The sequence below is a fragment of the Boleophthalmus pectinirostris genome, unplaced genomic scaffold (assembly GCF_026225935.1).
Source record: "Boleophthalmus pectinirostris isolate CB_2022bp ecotype Guang Dong unplaced genomic scaffold, ASM2622593v1 HiC_scaffold_16, whole genome shotgun sequence".
Taxonomy (NCBI): domain Eukaryota; kingdom Metazoa; phylum Chordata; class Actinopteri; order Gobiiformes; family Gobiidae; genus Boleophthalmus; species Boleophthalmus pectinirostris.
In genome coordinates, this window is record NW_026571095.1 from 11,448,827 (window position 1) to 11,475,566 (window position 26,740).

Genomic DNA, 26,740 nt, shown 5'->3' on the forward strand with positions numbered 1-26,740 from the left:
GCGTGCGCGTGTGTGAAACCAGATTTTTTTCTTATTTAGGTGTGGTGGCCAATCAAAATCTATTCAAATCATGAAGGTTAGCATTAGGAAACGAAAACAATATGATTCATGTGAGGGGTTAAGTTACATGTTAATACTTGTTGTTACAAATAATAGTGCAATAGTGCAAATAATAAGGAAGGTAAACAGTGAATTATGGATGTAAACCTTTGACTGTGTATATACAGTATGTGCAAACTAAAGCGTTACCTAACCACTATATGTAAGAAGTGAATACAAGACCACTGCAAAGAAATGCACAGCTGCCCTATCTCACACATTTATAATTTGCAATTTAAATTCATATATTCTTGTGTGTAGCTGCATGGCTGCACAGTACCTGGTTAAATGGCGACTTGACTCGTGCACTTCCATCTCATTGCTCTTGAAGTCATTCAGTTCCTTCCGAATAGCAGCCTGCAAAAGACAAGGAGAGAAAAGGCAGGATTAAAAGGGGCTCCAACAGCAACAATAAACTGCAGCCTGTAAGTAACTATTCTGCAGCATGCTTCATACATCATTTACACACATCCACAAATAAGCCTGCAAGGTTTCAGATAGTATTGAGTCTTTTTCCTCCCCTACAATGGCTATAGAAATCATAGAAGTTGTACATACTATTGTTTTTGCTTGCTATTTTTCTAACAAGCATTGCAGTTGCAATTAGATTTAGATTAGATTTCTGTTTTAATTATACGATTCTGTTCAAAGTTCAAAATTTAAACATGTCCAGAAAAATTGGAAAAAGAGTTAAAAAAAAAGCCAATGAACTTACAAACCAATACAAGAATTACATGTACTTTATATTTAGAACAAGCTTATACAGATCTAAACTATAGCATACTCCCTTTAGAACTGTAAGACAATAGTCTTACAGTTCTAATATGCAGTTATTTGTAGTTATTATGAAACGCATTAAACTCAACAGTGGCTACATTTCCATGGTCAGTATAATCTGATAACTGATTATAAGTGTGTGTTTACAACAACATCTGAAACTACATAAAACTTATATATTGTAGGTATCATAATGTAGATTCTGGTCTTTAGATGTTTTTGACAACAGAAATCAGATCATGATCTGATTATCAATGTACAAGTAATTTTTTTCATTTTTTTTAGAACATTCAAGCATCTTATTTTTATTGCAGAAATGATTGTGAATATGTTGTCCTTTCTACTGTAGAAAATTATAAAAGAAAATAAAAGAACCCATCTTCCAGGAACACATCCAAATCTTATAATATTAATCTGTTTTATACTCAGGGTAGTGACGCATTTGGTGATTCACTGGCATCTAGTATCCGCATCACTACTATAGTAAATGGCCAAGTGCCTTGCCCAAGGGTAAAGTAATTCCTAGTACAATCTGAAAGTACAGATGAGTCAACAATGTACTACAAAAAAAACAGTTTGTTTAATAAGCCTCCTGTGCTTTTAAACTATAATTTAGAGCAGAATCTGAGACAGGTGACTTCACTGCATTTCCGAATGACTCAAGAGAGAAAATGCTGCTTCAACCTGTCCACAGAGCAAGAATTTACAGCCCTCACATATACACAGGTACATTTGGTTTTAACCATTTGCAAAAACATGATTTGACACAATCTCTACTTTTTCAAATCCTTCAACCCATCTGACTTCAACTAATGTGCACAGGTGGGGAGGTGGGTATTTGAGGAAAATTAGTAAGAGTAACTATACAATCAACTGCTTTAGAATTTTAACTTAACATAATTGCATAAAATAATGCACAAAATATGGAAGTAAAAAATAGACTGCAAAGATTTTGTGCCATTTTTTTCAGCTCTGCATTTTTAAAGGAGGAAGTCAATAGATTTGTTGCTGTTATCAAGTTGTTTTAGATGAAAACTGCCTCTTCCTCAAACTGACATTGCTGACATGAAAAAAGTTCATGGTCAGAATTTTTACATTACAGTCCCAAAACCCTGACTGTCTCATTATCGTCTTATATAAGGGCTGTTGCATAAGAAAAAAACCTGATGCTTTTCACATGAGCGGTCCACAGGTATGCATGGCCCTGTACGGCTGTGTTCCACCGGAGGACAGAGAACCACATCAAACGAATAGGCTAATTAAAAGTCACAAGCCAAGAGTAAAGCACTACATCAGGACAGCCCCGGGATGTTTACCAGCCAGGCTAAAAACAGCTGACAAGCGACTCAAGAACACAGCCTTCCAATAAAACTCCTTATTTTAACTGTACTATTCAAATTGCCACGGAGATGAGGTTTACATAACGGTGACTGTCTTGTTCTCATTATGGGATTACATGATATGGTACAGTGCATGGCATTACTATAAGCATATATTAATGAAGCTAACATTCAGGTTGTTATGGAGATTTGTTTTGAAACTATTGACCAAAAATGTCTGAAAATGTAGAAGTTGGACACAGGGTGAAAGAGCCTATATTACACAAAATGGACTCTTCTGAGCATTCAGCCATGTTAGAATGCTGTTACCTGGGGTTATGTTTTGGTTGGTTCACACATGTTTGGGTAATTATTAGTCTGTCTACATGTCCAAAGCTCAAAATGTTCTATTTCACATTGTGATATCATGTAGTGTTAGTTTTAAGGTTAAAAGTTATCTTTCCAGAACTGAAGAAGCAGCTCGGATGAGCTGTGAAACTTATTTGATCAAAAAAACTTCCAGATCTGAGATGATGATGGAGTTTAAAAATACAGTGAAGGACTTCCTGTATTGTCACATGACATCACAAGGTACAGCAGTGTGTTCTCTCAAACAGTAAAGACCTTGAACTATAAGCTCCCACTGAAACAGTGCTATTTTCACATGAACTCATTTCAGAGATTATTTTTCAATGAAAGGACCCCATACCCGAACATATACAACATTTTGGTCCAAGGAACAACTTTTCTTGTGATAGAAGGTTCAGTAAAGTCAGTAGTTATTTCTTTATGCAAATTAAGGTTACACTATGTAACATTTCTAACCTGTAACTTGGCATCTCCATGGAGATAAACAAGTCAAACCAAACACTTCCATAGAAACAAGCAAGTAGTGCATGGTCATTCTGCAAGAAAAGTTGCATAGTTCAGCTTTGACTAACAGTTCTTAACTTTTTTTTTTTTTAAATCAAATGTGTATTACTATAAAACTGCAAATTCAAATACAAAGTCAAAAATCTTAAAAGTAAGACTATACAATCTTTTTACCCTTCTTCACTCACACATGTCACAAGTACCAATACTAGCAAAGGGCAGGGTTTAACATTACCGCTCTTGTTCTTCTACTGGGATTACACTGTGTTCTGATACCTTGTCAGCCGCTGTGAGTCTGGTCCAGGGCTTATCAGCTCTGCGGTCATAGTCCTGGGCGTCGGACACTTCCACATAGTCACTGAAGCGGATGAGGATTTTGGCCTGTCTGAGCTCCTCCACTGTGGGTCTCTGGCTCAGCTGGAGAAGGGATGGGGAGAAGAGGTTGAAAGTTGGAAGTTTAAAAGGCTTGGTGATCTCACAGGTAGAAGCTATGACGTTTTCCTTATAGTGCACATCTTGTAGAACGACATAGCAACTGCCATATTTACTGCATTATACAATATATGTTCAAGTATGTATGATAAGTACAAATTAAAAAAACAGTACAACACACAAATCAAAATTTCCCAGTATATGTTCACTTCCTCATAAAACAACTGATATTTTTACATTTTCGTATACAATTCCTGACACAGTGAAGCACTTCCTTCCATTTTCTTGTGTAAGTCATTATAAAGACCTGAATTGTTTCTTCTATCAAATTCAGCATTCAATATTTAAAAAAACCAAATAGTTTGACATTCATGAAGATGCTTTGCACAAGAAACATGTTTCCATTTTACTGTACACATACATAATTCATAATATATTTAATATATTGAGAGCTAGTGAATTTCAAGACTCTTAATGATAAAAAAAATTCTACAGATTAAACGTCTTGTCAATGTACATTTACACTGACTACTACAATTATTATAACAATTTTATTATTTTGTTTTCAAATGTAGAGAAATACATTTAAGACATGACCACATTTTTATGATGCCGGAAAAGCATTTTTTTTGCACTTAAATACTTCTAATCTATTTCAACAACTACAAATATTAAAATGGCTATGTATTTTCGTCAATTTGAACTGATATGGTTTTATACTTACGCATATATTACCTGATTTTTTTAATGAACCCAGAATGCCCTTTTTAAAATTTTGGCTTCATTTCTAATTTATGATCTATAAATAATCCAGGCTCCAGGTAGGTAGTCGTAAACTTATGCTCACACCTACAGATTTTGCTTGGTCAGCTTGTCCACAGGTGTGCCGGACGTGTGACTTTATAATAGAAACCAATGGAACATGCTCAGACTGCCTGCGCTGTGGAGGCATTTGGCGAGAAAACTAACTGACAGAGCCAAGGGCAAAGAGGGCACGGCACCCCACGGACACTGCCCCCTACAGGCCTGCGGTAACTGTAACAGGGCCTATACCCCCTCCCACTACAAAACCAACAACCTCCACAGCATCTGCTCGTGTCGGCTACCCAGTATTTAAAGAGCATTGGACTTCACCATCACTTGACGGGATAGTACATGTAGTAAATATTTATTGTAGTTTTACTTTGTTTATCAGTTAAGTGGCAGTTTGTGGGAAAAAAGGCTGAGAATAAAAAAGTACATAAATGCAAGAAGTGGAGCTGAATTCTAAAACGCTATACCTCTACTTATGTCACACAGAAAATTACATCCAAACTGCCACAATTTAAGAGCAAGGATGTTAATTTTTTTTAACAATATAAGCCCTTATTTAACTAAATAAATGTATGATTTATTTTTATTGTCCAATCTTAATTATTATATTCTGCAATTAACACAACTTGTGGCCTTTGTCAACATTACAGGCTAGATAACAGAACTGCAATTATCTCTATGTATGGTGTCCGTGTCCAACAAGGAAGTAAAATTATAAACTTATATTTTTTATAAACAAAAAAAAAAAATTTAACTAGATTTTGACTAGACTTGGACAAACTTTCACAAGAGAAATTACTTGAAAACATCTTCTTTTTTAATTTATGTGGAGAAAAAAGGAAAATGCTAAATGTTAAAGTCATATCAAGTGTACAAGCCCAGGACTTTTATACTCACCTTTCGCGTTAATCGCCGCTTGATTTCTCGCTTCTCCTCCATCTCCTCCTGTTCATTGCGAGCTGCATGAAAACGAAAAAAAAGGAAAAAAAAAACACAGAAATTATTCAAACATGACTTAAGGGAACACTGCATTTACATAACACGTCTCATTAGCAGTCAACAGATGTAGTAAAATGTTTCCTTCGTGCGTTACATATTCGTCTGTTTACAAGTCTTTAAGGAATAGGTCTCAAGGGAGGAGTATTCTCTCATATCATTCTGAAGCATTTTGTTACATGTTTAAGACTGTGTAGTGTCGTTTTGGAATAGCTAGAAAGAGGTTTTTAGCCTGTGCTCTTTTTTTTTTTTTTTAAAGGAAGTACAATCACAACTGAACCTAGATTACCACTGCCTAACCTGCATATAGAGGACACATACCATACTTCTCAGACTATAAGTGGCACTTTTTTCATGGTTTGGGTGGTCCTGCGATTTATATTCAGGTGTGACTTATATATTAAAATTTTCAGACTGACAGCCGTGAGAGGGCGCTCTAGGCTTGTGTGTCAGTATCTAGCACTACTATTACTCCTGTACCACTGTCACTTTGCACTCTGCTGCGCATGTCTCCTGTAGAAAAAGTCACTGTCTTGCTGCAAATAGTGAAATATTCAGCCGAAAATGGTAAATGAGCAGCAGAAAGAAAGTTTGGAGTGAGCGAGAAACTTGTGAGGGACTGGCGGAAAGCGGGGAGGGAGAACACATCTTCACGGCAACCGGGCGGGTGCACCATGCAACTTTCCTGGGAGTCACTGGATGAATCGACAAAGCCTGAACTTCAATGACAACCAAAGGCCGGAATAATTCTAACTAGAACTGATGCTGAGTGTGACGACAACTACGCAGAAGAGGAAGCAGCGCACTGTTTACATCATACATCATCTATGGTTTATCTCCGGAGGTCACGCAGAAGTGAGTTTGGTTATGTTATGTTGTTTATGCTATAATTATCTGAATAATTATTAATATGTTACGTTAACATATTAATGCCTATTCAGCCTGTTGTTCTCTGTTCTATTGTTGTTACTATAACTTGCCTTTCAAGATGAAATGTCAGTTCCTGGTCTCTGATTTTATAAAATACATTTCCCCAAAAAGTGTGACTTATAGTCCGGTGCGACTTATATGTTTATTTCTTCTTCATTACACATTTTTTGGCTGGTGCAACTTATACTCCGGAGAAACTTGTAGTCCGGAAAATACGGTACACTTCGTATATGGACAGGCCATGACTCATGTGAAAGCTCAGAACCTCCAGAATTTACTCACTGAGCTGAAGAGTCTGGACTAGCATTGATTCATGATTGGCTGCTGGAGTTTAGGTAGTGAAGATTCAGATCAGAGAGAGTCCGTTTAGGTTCAAACAGACTAGATTTCAGCATTGAAACTGGCAACCCAAAGGAGAGACTCATGTGAGGCTCATTCTGCTGTCTCTGGACACCCTGGTGTGGTCTGGGGAGAGTACCATGTCTACATTTTATCCACTATAAACATGGTATATCTGTGTCCCAAAACATTCAGAAGAGAAGAAAGAAACAGCAAGTGGCATACTGGAGGAGCTGTTTGAATGAAGCGCTACAGTCAAAACGTGCCTCGCTGTCTGTATAGAACTAAGAAAAACATGTCCTACTTGTGCAACCTTGTTATTGAATTGATGTTAACCTTGTGTTTCTAAGTGACAAGGAGGACATGGCTATCCACACTGTAGCTGTAATGTTATCTCAGTGCCAATCAAACCCTCTCCTATGGGACAATATAAAAGCACAGGCCAATCAGGTTTGATGTGGCAGCCGTCAGCAAGGCCGTTCTGTGAAAGTACTCTCCCCGGACCAGGGTCTACTGAGAACTACTGCAGTCTTTAGATAAAAGGCTAAAAAAGTGTGGCGTACATTTATTAGCGAGTTAAACTAACGCACCAGGCATGTTAAATATGCTATGGTCAGGCCAGATACTTTGTTGCACAGATTTTTAGCAAATTTATGTTAAAAGAGCCCACCTTGTGTTGTTTTCTGATCTATGTTATAACGGATTTTACTCATCAAAAACCTAGAATTGTGTTTTGTTTCATTCACACATGTTTAACACACAAATCTTGCATATTTAGACTGAGTTCTTCTCTCAAACTGAAAACACTCTGTTCTTACTTGTGATGTTATGCGGCAGTACAAGGAGTGCTCCGCTGTGTTTTTAAACTCCGTACTCCTTCACCAGAATAATTTGGATAATGTCAGCCCTGGATAATGTCAGCCCTGGAATTTTCAATTTGTACTGAACTAAAGGTAAAATGTAGCTGAAAACTACAGCTTCATGACATCTCACGGTGGAACAGGGCAATTTGAGCTTTGGAGTTGTAAACAGACAATTAATAAAGGGATTCTCAAACATGTTTGAATGAAACAAAACACAAGTCCAGGTATGTTTGTGATGAGGAAACAACATTATAACATAAAACTAGTCTATATTACGCTATTTTAAGTTACAAATGTCAAAAGGAATATTTACATTGAAAAATTATTGTTGTTGCAATATTCAACAAAGCACAGCAATTTTAACTAGTCCTCATTTAAAACAAGTCTATTAAATTCCTTAAGGCTTGAATCGTGTTTTAGACAGAGGAGGAACTAGGGGAGGACATGTTTTGACCAATCACACGCTCTGGAGAAATGAGGTGATCTCATGGGGATGGTCTGCAAGATTTTTATTAGATTCTAACTTTATGCATGTGTTGTGCAACAGTTAGATGATCAGTCTGGATATAATTTATAATCATATGTAAGTGATCATATATTGTTTTTTGGTTTTTTTTCCATTGCAGGGTTCAATTTTTTTTTACTCACGTTTGAGAATGTTCCTCTGCTCCAGTTCTTCTGCCGTTGGTCTCTGGCTCAGGCGCCTAGAAGCAACACACACACATGCACACGCACACACGCACACACGCACACATTAAAATTCACCCTCCACTTTAACATAACCTCCTGACAGGGCTTTATCAGGGTTTGCCTTTGTGCACGCTTTTGGAGAAAAAGAAGCTGAGTAAATGGAAAAGTTTAAATTTGTTCTCCCTTCTCATCTTTTCCCCAATATTAACTTTACTGTAACCCCTGCAAGGTGATTTTCTTACATTATTCAAAACTTACATAACCTTTATATAATAAGGTTAAAGTACTTTTTATTGTCCCTGTAGGGAAATTTGTCCTCTGCATTTGACCCATCCTTGAATCCCACTGGGGCCCATCTCCATGATCTTATTGCTTGGATTGCTTAGCGGGAGGATTTTTATCTATTGTGCATGTTTTGGGTTGATGAGAGAAACCGAAGTGCCCAGAGGAATTCAATGGTGGAAGGTAATGAAGTACAAAAGAAAAAGTACAATACTTACAACACAATTTTAGATATCTGTACCTTACTTAAGTAAATTTTACAATAGATACATTTACTTTGGCTTCACTACATTTGAGAGCAGGTATCTGTACTTTCTACTCCAGTACATTTTAGATCTGGACTGAAAAGTAAAAAGTACTTCTCTTTATGGTTTGAAACCGTCTGAAGTGAATGATTTTTTTAGTACATTTAATTTGAGTTTCTGTCTCAATTTTAAGCAACATAATGCTGCTAGAAAAAATAAGAAGTCAATTGAGTCACTTAAAAACAGCTAAATTCTTTATTAAAATTATTACATTTCATCTTTAAATTCTGTGCAAGATACTTTTTACTCTTTAAGTAAATTTTTTAAATAGGTACTTTAATACTATTACTTGAGTAACTTTTTGCCCTTGTATCTGTACTTTTACTTGTACTTAATTAACAAAATTGAGAACTTTATCTACCACTGGAGGAAACCCACCCAGACGCAGGGAGAACCCATAAGGAGAGAGACCCAAGGATCAAAGCCAGTGTTAGCCACTCAGCCACCATACTATAATTTTGATGCTATTGTTCCCTAAATGTTACATGTATATTATTGGTAGTGTTGTCATATATTTAGGGCTGTGGTGAGTAATTACAATAGCACTGCTTAACAGATAATTGTTGACCATTTTAATAATTGTTCATCATTATGTGGAGTATAAACAGATGTGCTATTTGTGGAAAAAAAAAAAAAAAGACACAAAGACAATGCTATTATTTCATAAAAGTAAGAGAGGAAAGATATACAGACATATTTAATCAAAAATACTGAAAAATACTTGAAGTTGAATCCTTGGGAAATAGATCACCGAAGTACAATTAAAATACTAATTCGCATGGTCAAATAAATAAATAAATCATAATAATTGCTGACTAGAATACAACAAGATACTGAATTTTCAATCAGATTTTCATTATTCAGAGATAGGCTTCACAAAACACATTTTTCGATAACAGAGTGTAATTTTAAGGTTATGGTTAGACTTTTCAACAAGAGATACTGAAGAAAAACATCACTACCAATAATCATTTCAACAAGCCTAATTCTTAGTACTGCATTACACCTTTATAGTCTAAATTTTAACTTGCCAACAGCCTTGACAGACTGCCCATACGCCCTCCTCATGTAGTCCTGTCAACAGTCTTAAAGACAACACAAATAAAACAAAAGGAACATGCTTGAAGGCAGGCGGCCATCAGCACATCTCCCTCCAAATCTGTTTTCTAAAGATTATCTCCAATTTCCTTCTGTCTGTGAGCGGCTGAAGAAGTGAAGACGCCCGGAGGCCATTTTGGATAGGGTCAATGTGAGTGCTTTCAGTCGGGAACCTCTTATTATAGCAGCTGAGCAGGAGCCTGGGGCAGGAGAACTAATCACTGAATCAATGGCTGTCTCCATCTTGTTAGCTCTGATAGGGATCTACTGAGACTGGGCCCGGTGACGCTACGGCTGGATTCTAAACGCCATGTTGCATTTTATCTTCTGCTCACAGTGCTTCCTTGTGGGTTTATTCTTGGACGTACTATCTCAGAGTGTATAGTGGTTTACTGTACTGTACATGGGCTTAAAATAATATGATGAATGGTATGGTATGTGAAATCCTTATCAAAACTGATCATGTGCTTCCTTAGTTTTCAGCTTCTTACTTCCTGGGTTACAATAATTAGGTACATTTGTAGTCCTATAAAGCCATTTCTCACAGTTCCATACAAGCAATTTTTTCATCTTAATTTTAATGTATTTAACTGGCATATCAAACAGAACCATTGCCCCTTACAGTTTTATACAAATAATTATTGTAATTTTTTTATAAAGGTAGTTTTTGTAGGCTGCACTCTTACTATTTTACAAAAGGACTACAATCGCAGCTCAACCTGGGTGCCCAGTGCTTAAACCTGAGAGGACAGGTACTTTTTTTTTAATTCTCAGTATAAGGACAGGCCATGCCTCATGTGAAAGCTCAGAACCTCCAGAATTCACTCACGGAGACTGCACTAGCACTGGTTAAAGATTGGCTATAGGTGCTGGGGTTTAAGGAGTGAGAATTTGGCTCAGAGAGAGGCCTATTAGGTTTAAACCTACTGGATTTAATAGACTCTATTCACACTTACGTTACAAATCAGGAAGACGTTTGGAAACATGCAATTACAGCTTCCTAGGCCCAGCTTTCTTCATCTACATGTCATTCTGGTGTTCCGTTGTTGTTCAGTTAATCAACAATTATAACCATACCTCAGTTTTGACCATCATTTCCTCACTGACGCACAACAATTAAAAGAGATGAGGTGCCAAATTCAAGATGATTCCAAACAGCACATACGTATGCAGTCTTCATTTTACCGCTGATCACATTTACTTCAATGGGTTTTATCACTGTCGGTTTTAATAGATCCATGTTAGGCGAGCCCATTGTCGGTAACTACACCGGACGTTGTAATTGCATCTTCCCAAATGTCTTCCTGGTTTGTGACGTAAGCGTGAACAGAGCCTATTGTAGTGACTGGCACCTCAAATGAGAGTTATCTTTTCTCCCAACAATGAACTATGCTGTAAAGTGAAACTGCATAACTAAGCTACCCAAAATAACCCCTGAAACTGTCCTTAAATGCATGTCCTGATTTCCACACAGTATCGACTGTTCTGAGCTTAAAAACCAGAACTACAGTAACTCTAAGTTTGAAGATTTCATTTGGATTAAGGAGTCAATTTGTGTCACTAAGACGTTTTCTTAAAAGCGTGAAATTGAGAAAGGGATTGGAACAAAAAACGGGCGAAGGACACAGCAAGAGCGAAAGATAATGGTGAGATAAGGAGAGAGAGAAAAGTGGAAAGAGTGAGGGAGAGACAAAGAGAGGTGATGAGAGAGAGGTAAGGATAGAGAGAGACATTAGAGAGATGTGAGGAGAGAACTGATACTTTGCAGTGACATCAATGTGGCGGTGTTCTACATGTATCTCTATGAGGGAATGTTCAGCAGTTACCATGGTGACACAATGCACACATGGAAGCACTGCCAAAAAAAGTTTTAAGATAGTCTGAATCCATTCTGTATTTTTGTATGTCCCGGAGTTTCATTTTCAACAAAACTGTGTGTTAAAACAAAGCCCAGATAAACTTCATCTTGAGCCCCAGAGCTTCAGACAGAGCAAAGCCTCCAGTTAGCATCACACATCAGCTGCAAAGTAACAGTAGGGAAGAGAACAGAGAGATGAAGAGATAGGAGGAGATAAGGAGGACACAGCAAGAGAGTGAGGTAGAGAAACTAAGAGAGAGAGGGAGAGCTTTTTTCGGACGCATGACAACCAAACCAGCCTTCTGGAAGCACAGTTGGGAATAGCACGCTGTCTGCCAATGTCTCTTGTAAATATCCCTTATCTTCCCCTTAAAAACAGCTTTACTGAGATATCACAAACATGTCTGACGTCCATTTTATCTTGGTTTGTTTTGCTTCCCTTTCGTTTGGCACGTCTTTGCATCCACTTCAGGCAAAACTGCATAAAACAAAATGGGGTTTGTAATCTACCAGGAAAACATCTTGTCATTTGAGACTGTCAATTAAAACATCTTACTGATTTTAGAGCAAATTATCCTCGTCTGTGTGATTGATTCAGGATGGGTTTTACATCAGATGCTCTACTTGAAGTTACTGCAGTATTATCGCTTGGACTGGCAGTGATGATACACTGATTTGTTGTCATTTTAGTATTTGTATATTGTGAATGCACGGTGACTTGCATGATCTGCGTCAATGTGTTTGCTAGCTGTTTGTATGAGATGTTGTGCGTGGTGCTGTGTGGAGGAGAAACGGAGAGAGAGAGTTTGGCACAAGAGCCATCGCTGTGGTGATTCAATGAGCGAGGGAGGAAGTAAAGAGTGAGAGAAACGGCGCACGAGAGAGGAGACAGGAGAAGGAAAAGAGACGAGGAGAGAAAGAGTTGGAAAAAGAAGAAATTAGGTCAGCTCCATTTTCAAAGCCTCACTTTGGTACAGATAAGGCGTATATCATCATCCCTCAGAAGCCACGAAATGAAAGGGTATTAAAGTGACTAAATATTTTTTTAGAGATTGCGCAGGAACTACAGATACAGGTCCATGCTCTGGTATAGTTACTGCAAGCCCATAGCAACAAGCACTGGGTTGGCAAGAAAAATGTGATTCACATGTAAGTGTAAAGGCTTTTTTATCCCGTATACACATTTGAATATGAGCTGTGTTCATTTGCTTTAGTTTTATGGAGTGGCTGAGTAGCTTGGACTCATCTCACAGCAAGAAGGTCCCAGATTCACCACTTGGGTTTTTCTAATAATAATGCATTAGTTTTATATAGCGCTTTTTTGAGTCATACATTCTGTGTTGGCAACTATTCCCAAAATCGAGGATTTAAAGCCAGAATAAAGAGAATGTTTGGTGAATTTTATCAAGGGGAAAGAGGTTATTGACCAAATAGTAGTGATTGGTTATATTAAAAAAAAAGTACCCGCCTACCGTCAAGCGAACGAATTCTAACACTGCGAGGTCTGAAACTGATGCTGATGAATCAGACTATCTACCATCAGTAAATCAGCGTACCTTAACGCTAACTTTATATTTTCACAAACTTGTCAATATGTACAAAAGAAGCTGTTTACCAGTGGGGCAAGCTCTGCAGCCAAATTAATATTTTGAATATAATACATCTATAGCCCTTTTTATGAAATCTATATGCAATTAGCAAATAGCAATGCCAAAAACTTTTACTTCACAAACCAGGAAGATGTTTGGAAACACACGATTACGACTTCCCAGGCCCAGTTTTCTTCATCTAAATGTCGATTTTAGCGTTCCATTATGTTCGGCTAATCAACAATTACAACCATACCTCAGTTTTCACAATTTCCCCACTGACGCACAACAATTAGAAGAGATGAGGGTGCCAAATTCAAGATGATTCCAAGCAGCACATACATATGCAGTCTTCATTTTACCGCTGATCACATTTACTTCAATTAGTTTTATCACAGTCGGTAAGTGAGCCCATTGTCGGGAACTACACAGGAAGTTGTAATCGCATCTTTCCAAATGTCTTCCTGGTTTGTGACGTAAGCGTGAACAGAGCCTATTTCATCAGGCTTGTATCCATTTAGGGGCAGTGCATTGTTTTTTCTTGTGCATAATCAGGCCACATCTTGTCAAAATTAGAAGTGAATATGTTTTGTATTGTATATTGTGACATTTCTAGAATACATGTTTTCTGCTATTTGCCTCAAATGGTCAGTCAAAAGCGGGAGGTAAAATGCACATGTAAATCTTGCATGTGTGTTGCATAAGAGCTGGGGTTCTGAAAAATGCATACGCTCTTAAAGGGGTTTACAGCATGATGTCAAGGGCTCTTAAAGTGGGACTAAACACCTAAAGTTCACAACCACATTTCAGATAGAGCTGCTAAACTGGGCACTACCTAGAGGACTGAAGAAAAAAAATGAGGGGGGTATATGGAACACTGTGATTGGTCTAACACGTATCCACACTAAAGTTGACAAAAATGACCTGGAACAGTAGAAAATGCTTTTGTTTTCTGTGCTATGCTGGCTCTTACTCCCAGCTTAGTATAGCACATCAACTATTACAACCCCATATACACAGTTTTAGTAGCGAATTTATGGATTAATTTATTTATATTCCAGTTTAAAAGGGTGCACCGCGTGAGGTCATGGGGTCTTAAAGGAGATTACCGTGTGAGTTTGGTGCCGATCTGCTGTCTGGACTCCAGCCGCTCCTCGTCTGTTTGCATGGGGAGGATGTTCTTCTCCTCCAGCTCACGTTTGGATGGCCGGTTACTCAGTTTGATGGCCAGGGAGTCTTTTCTCAGCACCTTCTGAGCCAGAGAACCTGAAGAAACAACACAAGTTTTAAATAAGTACCTCCTTTTTTACAGGTATTGAAATTAGGTCGGTTGACAATGTCATATAACATACAATTACTATTATTTTTAGTGTATTAGGAACAAGAAAATATTGATTTGCTTGTGTTATTGTAGTTATGTAGTCTTCGTATATTGCTGAGATATTTCTATTACTTGTTTCTCTTTCTATTTTATCTTATTTTTTCTAGCACATATGCATTTATATAATTATGCCATATTAGTCTCTTGCTATTTTTGCTACTTGTCTGGAACTTATTATTATCATTTATATATATGTTTTTTCCCCTTATTACAAAATATTTCCCTTGTGGATGAATAAAGTATTTAGTGTAGACTTGACTCATTTTAAGTCCCTCATTGCTTCACATTGCTTCTTGTTCAAGGATTGGTAGCAAGGATAGAACTGCAAACCTTCTGGTTAGTGGGTGGTGAGAATTTCAGCCAGTCATTCGCAACCATAGATATGTATATGGAAGTGGACTGAGGGAGTGTCACTTTTAGCATTTAGTTGCACCCAAATAAAGCCAATTGGTGGTTTTGAGCTTCCGGAAAGTGATTAGGTCATTCTCTCAGATGGGGGGCAGTTTTCCATTCTGATTACATTGTATTTTCATGAGAAATATACAAAAGGTAAATGCACAAATGTTGAACCTGATCATTTTTATTTGTGACAAGACTCACTGTAATATGACAGAAATCTGCATTTTAACCATATTTATTTTACCTGCCCCCCCAGCTGTATTAAATATTATTGGCTCCGAGAATGTTGTGATGTCATCTGAAACCCAGCAACTGAGGCTAGGTGTTATAACAGCTAATTTGAACCAAGATCCATATTTGGAAAGTGCGCAACCAAAGAGCCAATCCGGAGCAAGGTTGTTAAAGACACTCGCCCCCACAGAGCTGCGTCATTTCTAATGCTACTGGGAGCTGACCTCAGGGAACTAATGCAGCCGACATTGTGACCATGAATTTCCAAGCTGATACACTGACTTGTAAATATGGAGTCGTCATCTTCATCATCATCCTCGTCATCGTCCACGCCGTGCTCGTCCTTGTACATGCTGGGCAGGTCCTCGTAGTCGGACTCGTTGGGCAGGTTCTCCTTGTCCTCCTCATAGTCGATAATGACGGAGGGCACTTCTCTCCGGTCCAGAGGGGCACACTGGCTGCTGCTGTGCAAGGCGGAGCTGGAACACACAAACACATGGATTTAGGTGAGGAGAGTTACATTTTTGTATGAGATGTATTATTATATACATCTTTGTAAAAACATGAATGGTGCTCTGTGTAACTTTTCTAGCGGAGGGTCTGTCTACATTTTTTTGTCTTCATGACGTTGTAATTGCTTTGCTTGGAATGTTTCACAGTATGGTATTAAACTTATTTATCTCCATGGAAACAAACAGGACCGCCAGACCTAGAAACAGGTCAGATCTGTGTAGATGATGGTCTGCTGACTGTAGGTGTGCATGTTTTTTGAGCAATAACTGAATGAATGGAAGACAGGTATGTTTACGGCCACACTTGGAGATGTTTGATACCATCTCCATGGAGACGAGCAAGTGGCGGACCTTCTACCCTAAAAGCAACACAATGCACCTTTAAAATAAGTTTGAAAATATTAAGTCATAGGCTGAAGTTTTACCACTATTTGACAATTTAAGTTTAAGTAGACGTTCGGTATTTATATTATTTGAACGGTGAGTAAATAAACTGTATAACAGTAAATACATAAGTGCCCAAAATGCTACAGTCAGTCATTTCTCAGTATTCTAAGACTAAGATGAATCTTGATCTTAGAATAACAAATTTAAGTAGATTAAAAGTCAGTTGCTCTGGTTTAGTAGCGAGGAGATCATTCTATTGTTTTGATGGCATAATTAGCACGAGACACCAAAATGTAAACAAAACTTACACAATATAGGTATTCTAAATAACTCAACATTACAACTGCCAACCATACAATGCACACATTTCTGTCAGCACATATACTGTAGATGAGAATTGTGCTATACTGAATTTAAGAAAACCACAGGTATATAACCTTTAAAGGTCTTATATTACTCAAAATAGATTCTTGTGAGCTTAAAGCAGAGTAATAATGCTGTTACCTCCTCAAAAACATACCTGGAGTTGAGTTTTGTTTCATTCACACATGTTTGAGGAAGCCTTTATTTTCAAAGCTCAAATTGCTCCCTTCCACCGAGTAATAACATGTAGTGCTAGATTTTAAGTTAACAGCTACCTTTTACCTTTTGTTTAGTACACATTCCATGGCCAAAATCAACCAAGTGATTCAATTGAAGATGTATGGATTTTAAAAACCCAGTGGAGCACTTCTTGCATTAAGTGTCAGCCTAAATAATATGCTGCTTTGTGTGTTATACAAGCGTGAATGAAACAAACCACAACTCCAGGTATGTTTGTGATGAGAAAACATTATAACATAACTCAAAAAATAGAGCAACATAGGCTCTTTAATTCCAGATATTTGGGTGCACATGGATTCAAACTAAATACATTTTATACACCCAAACACCCTGAGGCCTGCTGCAGCTCTTTCATGTAGAAATGGTAAACTGGTGACACATTTGACAGATTGATTCATCACAGCCTCGCCGTACTTCCTGCCAGAGTTGCATAAGCACAAGCTTTTAGAATAATTGTATCCAAAGTTGGGGCCATTACTTCCTTATCCCCATCCAAATGGCTCCGGAGAAAACAGCCATCCGAATGTGGATTGTTGCATAATACCCAATCCCCTGCCCCTTTTCGGCAATAAGAAGGAGCCGAGTGCAGCTGGTGATGTTATGTCAGGCCAAACACAGCACTGTCCCACAAATACTCCAGTTGTGAATGAGGCCACGGAGCCCTGAGAGAGTGACAGCGCTCTGGTTTAAACCTGTGCACAGCGTGACAGAGCCGGCTGCGACCTCAATAATAACAGAAAGTGACTCCTAGCATCTACAGTACGTCACCTCCACCAAACTAATCAAGGTGGGTTCATTATGATTCATTACTATCATGAGTGATTCCTTAAGGTAATAGTAAGTGCATTGAATTTGGTCAAAAAGATACATACAACATTGCCTGAATAACTGATTTATGCACAATTAATAAGACAATCAAAGTTTACTTTTTCAAAAAAACTATTATTTCTCAACCATAGTTACATGGTCAGTCAAGACACTTTTCTTTTTCTACGCAAAGACCGTGGGTATATGTAAAGTTTTTAAAAATGGGGCCGTTGCATTAACAATTAACAATACAAACAAAATATACATATTAAATAGTGAAAAGAAAATTGTCTTAAACCCATGAATAAAAGGACAGGCCCCAAGCTGACAGATGCATTAGCCAATCAGAGAAGTATAAAACAACGAGTTATAAAATAACATGGCAGATATCATGCAGGATCAATGAGCAAAGCTTTGAGTTTGGTCTGAGACAGAGGGAGTGGTGACCGAACTCTAAATCCTTATCAGACATAGAACACTTGTAATATCAAATAACAATAAATGGGAGTTGGCTAAGAGATTAAAAATAATCTTCACTGCAATCGTGTGGTGAGTCCTGCAATATTGTCTCTAAAATGTCTCAATAAAACATCAGGTACAACCACTGTAATGTTTAAAAATCAGTTAGATTTAGCATTAACCAACAGTTATTTGTACACGTTGCATAGCTGCACTGATACTGAAGATCCTAGTTCGCTGTACTTACCAGTAGATCAAAATATTTGCAGTGGTGTTTATTTCCTAATATTTATCCATCTTGATGTTTGATTGCTTATTTCTACTCTCTTGCTGTTCCTAAACCATGCATTGCAACACTATCATTCTTATCTGGTTTTACTTTTAATAAATTTACAGGTTTTACTTTTAATAAATAGAAAAAGCTGATTACAGAAGGTTAAATTTAAAGGTGCACTGTGTGCCTTTTCAGGTAAGTCACTAGTGTTTTTGAGCAATCCTGTAGTATATATTTTAAAGCAATAGTAAGACATGTAAGAAAAAATATATAAACTAGAAAAGCACTCAGAGAGCGCAGACCTCCGCCAAGGACTACCCCCATTTTTTATATAAATTGCAATAAAATCAGTCTTCTGGATCAGATCCGGATCAGCCTTTGGAATATGAAAGAGGATCCCATTGTCCATCCCTGAGTCAAATTTCATGGGGTTTGGTCAATAATTAACTGAGATATTGAGAAACAAAATTTTTGGCCCCATTTACCACAATGTTAACTAAAATTTCAAAGTGATCCAGAATCCAGGATTTCTTCCAGATCACCCCCAAAATGAAATCAGTTCTTCCTTTTCACATTTCCAACAAATCCTGAAAATTTCATCAAAATCGGTCCATAATTTTTTGAGTTATGTTGCTAACAGACAAACAAACAAACAAACAAACAGACAAACGCCGGCAAAAACATAACCTCCTTGGCGGAGGTAATTATGCCCTACAGTGGAACATCTCAGGCAAAGCAATAGCATCATGTAAATTGTGCAGTGCATCTTTTTAAATTATTATTATTAAATTATTCATTTAAAACTGAACCTAAATTTATTTACATTATTACATCCATAGTTACTTTTCATTAATATAAATTTCATAATCTAGTCTACATTCAAACACACAGTCTTTCTGCAGCCTAAAGTGTCAGACTTATTGACCCAACTAAAAATAAAACCAATGATTTTAGCTGTAACCAAAATTAGACATCGATCACCCTGCATGCACCCACCCATCTGTCAGTTATTCCATGTAGTTATTCCAAGTCCACTGACCTCTCAAACCTCTGCATGGACAGCGCCAGGGTTTTATTGAGCTCCTCAATGATGCGACTGGGCGTGTGCAGACTGCCGTACTGTAACTGGAGCGGGTGGTGTAGCGCCGACAGCCCCAGGAGCTGAGAGGGCAGGAAGGGTGGGCCGTGGAGGGAGGTTAAGACCTGAGGGGGGGTGCACCTTTGGGAGTGGGTGCTCGGCGGGTTGGGTGTGGGGGAGGGGGAGGAGTCATGGCACCCCTGAGGCACGCAGATCATCACTTTCTTCGGGGGTAAGGGTGGAGAGTGCTTATTGGGTAACTTCAGCTGGCAAGAATCTGAAAGACAAAAAGTGAATGGTAAAATTTTTATATTAACAACACACAAATTAAACCTATATTATTCACCTTTGGCTTTTCAAATGAATTTTTTTGTTTTTGCTTCACAACTAAACTGATATTTACTTAAAAATGTAAGAAAACAGAACCAAAATGCAGATTCCTCACACAACTTATGCATCCTGAGCATCCTATTTATTCACCACAATGAGTTTATAAGCACTTTTCAAAACTTTCTGAGCAAAGTCTGGCTGTCATGATAAAGCTAATAATAAGTAACATGTTAATAGGGCACTTCCTGAATCTTGGACAGCAAAACACTTAATATAACTATAATACGATGCAGACAGTACACAGCTGTTTCATTTTGACATCAGCGCCTGCTTCTACAGTACATCTGTGCTAGGGCAGAACCAATTTTTCTCAACTATAAGGAAAAGGAAAAAAAAAGGTACAGTCACGTTATAGAAAACTAGCCTGAGTACAAGAAGTACCACTGTACGAAGGCCAACATTCATTATATTGTTCAAACAAAAAATAGATGGATAGATGCTTTATTGATCCTGAAGGAAATTCAAATAGTCAGCCAGTGAAGAAGTAACTGAAAGTATGTTCCTGCACCCACGCACTAAAGGTAATAAACTGTGACTGAATTAATTCTAAATATTGTTCTGTGCTAATTAAACGAATGCCGATGGCCTTGTCAAACAAAATATCTCTAGATTATTAAAGATTTGGCTAAAGTGTTTAATCCTTAAACTAAAGAAATAGTGCTTCTGATGCCTAGACTTTGGATCATATAAAAAAAATATGCAGTATCTTTTTATATTATGGGGTAAAAACAAAACATTTTAGCATTTCATTACTAGGGCTAAAACCTACACACAAGCTACTACTACAAACCAACATAAGCCTAGACCTTCAACCTCACTGTCTCCAAGCCTCAGAGCTGTCTCCACACTGGACAGATCTGATGAGAGGGGCTCAGACCTCAGCAGAGACAGTGGCTGGATTGAGCTGGATTGAGGCCAGGGTAATGCCACTTCTCTCACAGACAGATTGAGAGTGACAGGCAGCTTGGAGGGCGGACCTTAGGGGAATTTAATGAGACTACAGTAATCCGCTGCACATGTGTTGGTACGCAGGTGTAGACACTAGACAGAATGTGAAAGTCATCTAAGATAAGCATGCATGGGAAAATAAATCTTGTCTGTAAACGAAAGAACTAACTTAAAAAGGCGCTGTACCTGATTTTTACTGTCTTAAAAATGTGGAAAACAGAACTAGCCAATTTCTCACTTACCTCATGCATTCTGAACATCCTAATTATTCACCATGATAAGTTTATGAGCACTTTCCCAGCTCTCAGAAAACAAAATGATTTATAATTTGATGCAGACAAAGCACGGCAGACTTATTTTGGCCTCTGAGCTGCTTATACAATATACCTGTATCCCACTTTGCTCAAATACATCAGGTATAGGACCTTTAAGCTTGGGTCATTTATACAATAATGTTTTTTTAAATCGATATATCCATTTTGTTACCCATTAAATCTGTATATTGTATTCTCAGACAATGGACCGGGTTCCAGCCAACTTCTGTTGTGATTCATCAGTGATTCGTGGAGATGTTTGAGGCATTGAAACTATTCTTTAACAGTGGATCGGATGGATGTTCAATCAAATGACAACTAAAGAATGCATTACGCTTTTGTCTGCTATAGTGTTATAAAAGAATGATTCATGTGCGTCATAGATTATATTTTAGATATTTAAATCACTATATATATTTAAACTAAGAAACAGCTCCACTGCCTGTTGGTTCAAAACTGAGGCAATGATTTTCGTCTGCTCCTTTATGGTACGTCAGTGTAAATATCACAACAAAGAGTCACTCTGCCAGATCATGCCGACTATCCCATCTATGGGTATATTAGAACTTAGACCAAAGATAGTACAGAGAAGTGAGTATATATTAGCCTGATTCATAAGCCGGTTTTACTTTGTTTCACTTCGTACAAACCGTCTGACCTCGCAGCCTTAGATTTCGTTCGCTCGACGGTAGGTGGGTACTTTTTATCATTTAACCAATCGCTGCTATTTCATAGTCACGTATGTAATGCACCGCTAATGGGGCTAACTGGTATATTAAGCTTTTCCCAAATCCCGTAGGAAGAAGGGCAATAACGTCTTTCCCCTTGATCAAATTCACCAAACATTCTCTTTGTTCCGGCTTTAAATCCTCGATCTCGGGAATCGTTGACAACACTGAATATATGCCTCTTCACTGATTGGCTGGTGCCCGAACTTGCACTTCCGGGGTTTTTGCGAACTGTCTATTGTATTTTGATTCCTGACCTAGTTGCTGGAGAGAAATGACACTGAGCGGAGGCACTAGGTGGTGCCAGCCTGGCTAGGTATATATAGGGGTAAGGAAAAATTTTTATATTTTGGAACAGTGGCATCTTAAATAAAGGAAAACTTAAAATTACACAAACATGTATCAGTCATTTTAAATATAACTAAGAGGGTTGATCCAGGTTAACTTAAAGAGGGACTAAACAACTAAACTCCTCCCACAACCACATTTCAAATGGAGCTGCTAAACTGAGCAGTACCTGAAGGACTAAATCAAAGAGTGAATTGGGGAGAAGGGGCAGGGTCTCGGGGTATAAGGAACAGTGTGATTGGTTTAACAGGTATCCACACTTGAGCCAGATGTTTGTGATCAAGAAGCCCTGGATGTAATCAGGGCAGTTCTGTGTGATGTCATATAGTACTTGAAATTATAGTGGCCACCAAAGGAAGCTGACTTTTTGACTGTTTTGAAATGTGCAAATATTCCTAGGTTGCACTAAAATTGCTAAAAGTACACAATACTATTAAAACTCCATACAAAGTAGTAAAAAAGTTGATTTAGTATTTAATTTCACTTTAAAGTATCATATCTGATATAAAAATCCATCCCTCACCTGTGCTATGGTTGGGGATCCTGGTGAAGGGCTTGGGTGGCAGAGCTGGTGGTTGTTTGTGGTACAGCAGGGGCTTGGCGGGAGGTTCCTGCAGGTCTCCAGGGAACGTGACAGACTTCTTAGCGGGCATAATCATGGACGACTTGAGGGGGGGCTCCTGAGTGCACATGCCGCCATCCATGGACGACCTGAATTCCACTGTAGCTGACAAAGACATGGTTCCTTTCAGTTAGCAAGGAAGATAATGAATGCGATGCTACAAATTTTAAACAGAATAACAGAATGTGATAGACTTCTTAAATGTTGTTAACTGAGAGACTGAGAGACATGAGAAATGAGTATAGAAATCTATCAAGAAACTGGGAAAACTGATATTGCTATAGTTCAATAAAAAAAAAAAAAGAAAAGTATAAAAATATGAAAAAGAAAATTATGAAAAAAAGTATATTGTAAACGAAGCCATTTGTGGGGAAAAAAATAGATTGAATGATGGCCTACATATTTTAAATGGATGAAATCAGAAATGTTAATGATTTTGGAACAACTGTCGGTGACTCTTTCAGACATGGTTCAACAGAGAAAGAGAAAAGTGGATGGGGCTCTCATAGTTCGTGTAGAGGGTCTTTATTTTTTGTAAACATGTCTGATTCCAAAAGTAAATTTTCCATTTCATTTTCCCATAAACTTTCAAAAAAATTCAAATATTAAAGTGGCTAACCAGCTATGTGGTGAATAATATCAATAATGCAGCTATTTTGACCCCAAAGAATGTTTTAAACACAGGATTCTGACTTTTTAAATAACTTAGCGGTTTATAAAGTTTCAAAAAACATGTAGCTATTGTGGTCATTAGTTGTTGGTTTTTTTTGGAAGGTCTATGAGCAATTTAATTCCAGAACCAGGGGATGGGATGGGTCACTGTTGTGCTCCATGATCCACCATATCCATTTCACTTTAGATCAAACTAATACAAGCTCTTCATGTGAACAAAGACAAATATTGGCATACTGCAGAGCTTATTTGCTTGCTCTTCATTGTTCACTTTGGCAGAGAATTTCAAAACAAGTGCATCCAAAACAGGTGTCGTTCGGATAAAGAAGATTATAATCTCTCAGCCAATCAGATCTGTAGTGTTGGACTCCTTTTCCTGCCCTATTTTTGGAACTAGTTCTATTTTGAGCTTGACACATTAAAGATGCGACGTAGTGGAGCATGATGACGGGTGGAGACTTTGAACACCAATAGTAGGAACTGGGTTGTCACTGCTATCAATTCAGTGCATCTATAAATAAAACTAGATTAAAACCCAAACACTTTCTAATTTTATTCAACTGATTAGTGGTGAGTTCACTAAGACATTGGGTTTTTATGTACAATTTGATAACAGATATAAATGCATTTTCCTGGTCAATTGAAGATTAAAACCTGTAGCCATTTTGCCCTATACATGTACAATATGTTATATTCCTGTGCTTGCCAGAGTCCAGTTATTCCAGTTTCCCCATTAACCTACCATTACCTAATAATCCAAGGTCCTGGTTCGAGAAAAATGAATTTTCTTCAGGATAATATTATTAGTATTATCTATTTATCTATCTACGTACTGACTTTGGGCTGCACAATTAATCAAATTCAATAGTGATTATTGCTCTAGTTGACAAAGAAAGTGTATTTTTAACAACATTTGCTGATGCTTCACCTTAGTAATCTTTGAAATAGGCTTAAAATAGCAAAACCAAAAGAATACAACTGATTAAAAATATGTGAATAGCAAATGGGATATACAAATTTCAAACAAGCCGATCACAAAGTGTACACAGTGAAAGAGATTGGGATCACATTCACAGTGTAATGAATCTATTACCATCTCGCACAAAGTCAACGTCTTTCTTTAGTTTGGCCAATTTACTGATGTCCAGAGGCATGAGGCGCCCCGCTGTAATCTTGTGTTACTCAGTGGAGCTTTGAAAACGGGCCAACCAAAGCACATCAAATCCAAATCAAAAGCTCCAATGAGGCTCCCCCAAGTTTCTGTAATGAAAGATGATATCTGCAAATGTCCCGTGTCCAATCTGGAAGAGGGCACTTCAGAGACCATCCACCCTTTAAAGATCATTCTCAAACTTTATTAAGAAAATGTTAAAAGTTTTATCAGAATCATCCAGAAATCTCACCTTTCTCAAAAATCTCCTTAAGCACTCCTCGTTTGATCAGCTCGTCTCGACTCTGTCTCATTGACATCTTCCTCTCCAAAGCTGAGGACACAACAGAAAAATATATTAGTCATTTACATAACTTTGGTGCAGAGAAGATAGCCTGAATTCCAAGCTCTTCCAAAGCACAAATCTACTGTAATAAAAGAGGCCCCCCAAGGCAAAAACTGGGATGTGCTCTGTGCAGTAGTGTGATGCATGAAAAGATCTTAAGTCTTCTGTAAATACTCAAAGCAGCCAATTCATCCTTCTGCATATTTGTGAACAACTCAAATCTACAGTGTTCACTTATGTTTGTAATAAATGTCATAAATGTATGTAAATCCAACAGTGAACAATGATGCCTTGAGCAGCTAAACTAACACAGATGTATTTAGAATAATTTTATAGAGGTCCACATCAGGGTTAGTGGGTTTTATAAATCCTAACACAATATATGCAGTGTTCCAGATTTTCAAATTGTGTTTCAAATTATGGTTTCAATCGTGATTCATTTTGCAGTCCAATTTCTAATTTTGGCAAGATAACAATACTTGGATTGCATTTAAAAATCCTGTGATATTTCAGTTTCCAGTAATATGCTACAGGTGAATTTTCAACTGTAACTCTATAGAGTACACCATGGTGATATCGTGTACCTCCAAATTTGAAAACTGCAGGGCCGGGCCAGGTTAGTACTTGGATGGGAGACCACTGGAAAAATCAGGTGCCACAGTTGGGCACCAGTCGTAAAAACTGTTGTTGTGTCCTTAGGCAAGACACTTCACCCACATTGCCTAGTATGAAAGTGGTGTGTGTGTGTGTGTGTGTGTGTGTGAGTGATGGTGGTGGTTGGAGGGACCAATGGCGCCGATTGGCCTGGCAGCCGCGCTTCGGTCAGTATGCCCCAGGACAGCTGTGGCTACAATAGTAGCTTACCATCACCGGGTGCGGAGGGAAATGAATGAATCTGTAATGCTCTGTAAAGTTTTTTTGTGACATACATCTGTGAAAAGCACTATATAAATAAAAGACTTACTTACTGACTTTAACTATGACATCTGCAGAATTTAATTTAATGTTGTATGGTTGTATGCCAAATGAGGGAAAGGTCTTAGGGAAGAAGACAGGAGTGCAAAAACAAGTTTTTCAAAATCTTAGCACTGTCAAAATTAATACACATTTCTTTCATATTTTTGGATCAAAATCATCAAGTGACTGAAGATTTTACTGACTGAAGACACTCTGTTCCACCTTATGATGCCATGTGGTAATACAGGAAGTGCTCCACTGAAATTTCCAATCCTTACTGAACTAAAGGTAAAAAAAAAAGGTAGCTGTCAACCTTGAAAACTTTAGAGATGTAGCCACGCAAACAATAAAAGGATTATGCAAACATGTGTGAATGAAACAAAACAAAACTCTGGGTATGTTTCTGATGAGGTAACAACACTCTAACACGGCTTAAAGCTCACAAGAGTCAAATTGCATAATATAGGAGCTTTAACCAGTGTGTGAAATGACTTATAAGAAGCAGGACAATCTCATCACAATTGAAAAAAAAAAAGAAAAATTAAAATTATATTAAATCTACACTGCATCAATCCATATAAAACCATGTTATAATGCTCAGCCTACAGTATGAATGAGAATTTGGGGGCTATAAAGAAAACCACAGCTCATTCTAATAAATTATGCACACTGCGGCTTGCCCCATAGCCCCAGCATGCTTCTATTTTTAGCTTCCAAACTTATTACACACTTAACATCTTCTTACAGTGGGCCCGACACAAAAGCACTCCGCAACCACACCAGCAAACTCAAAATGTATCTCGGCATGAAAACTAATTAAGAACTAGAACAACTTGTGCATACAGAGAGGGGGGATGTCCCTGCAGGCTCC

The 26,740-nt window shown here is 37.8% G+C and overlaps 1 protein-coding gene across 3 annotated transcripts in view; it reads right to left on the minus strand.

Moving 5' to 3' along the window:
• Nucleotides 1–26,740, minus strand: part of LOC110158886 (phosphatase and actin regulator 1-like) — a 39,922-nt gene that overhangs the window by 2,438 nt on the left and 10,744 nt on the right. For 2 of the 3 annotated variants that reach the window (XM_055151706.1, XM_020923435.2), the window contains exons 3-11: nucleotides 24,820–24,900; nucleotides 22,646–22,849; nucleotides 19,356–19,671; nucleotides 15,557–15,753; nucleotides 14,373–14,529; nucleotides 8,090–8,145; nucleotides 5,211–5,272; nucleotides 3,345–3,485; nucleotides 380–456 (exon numbers count right to left, since the gene is read on the minus strand). In XM_055151706.1, coding sequence (XP_055007681.1) covers nucleotides 380–456; nucleotides 3,345–3,485; nucleotides 5,211–5,272; nucleotides 8,090–8,145; nucleotides 14,373–14,529; nucleotides 15,557–15,753; nucleotides 19,356–19,671; nucleotides 22,646–22,849; nucleotides 24,820–24,900 — 1,291 coding nt within the window. The remainder of the gene's footprint in view (nucleotides 1–379; nucleotides 457–3,344; nucleotides 3,486–5,210; nucleotides 5,273–8,089; nucleotides 8,146–14,372; nucleotides 14,530–15,556; nucleotides 15,754–19,355; nucleotides 19,672–22,645; nucleotides 22,850–24,819; nucleotides 24,901–26,740) is intronic. The other variant, XM_055151705.1, reaches the window with a different exon arrangement.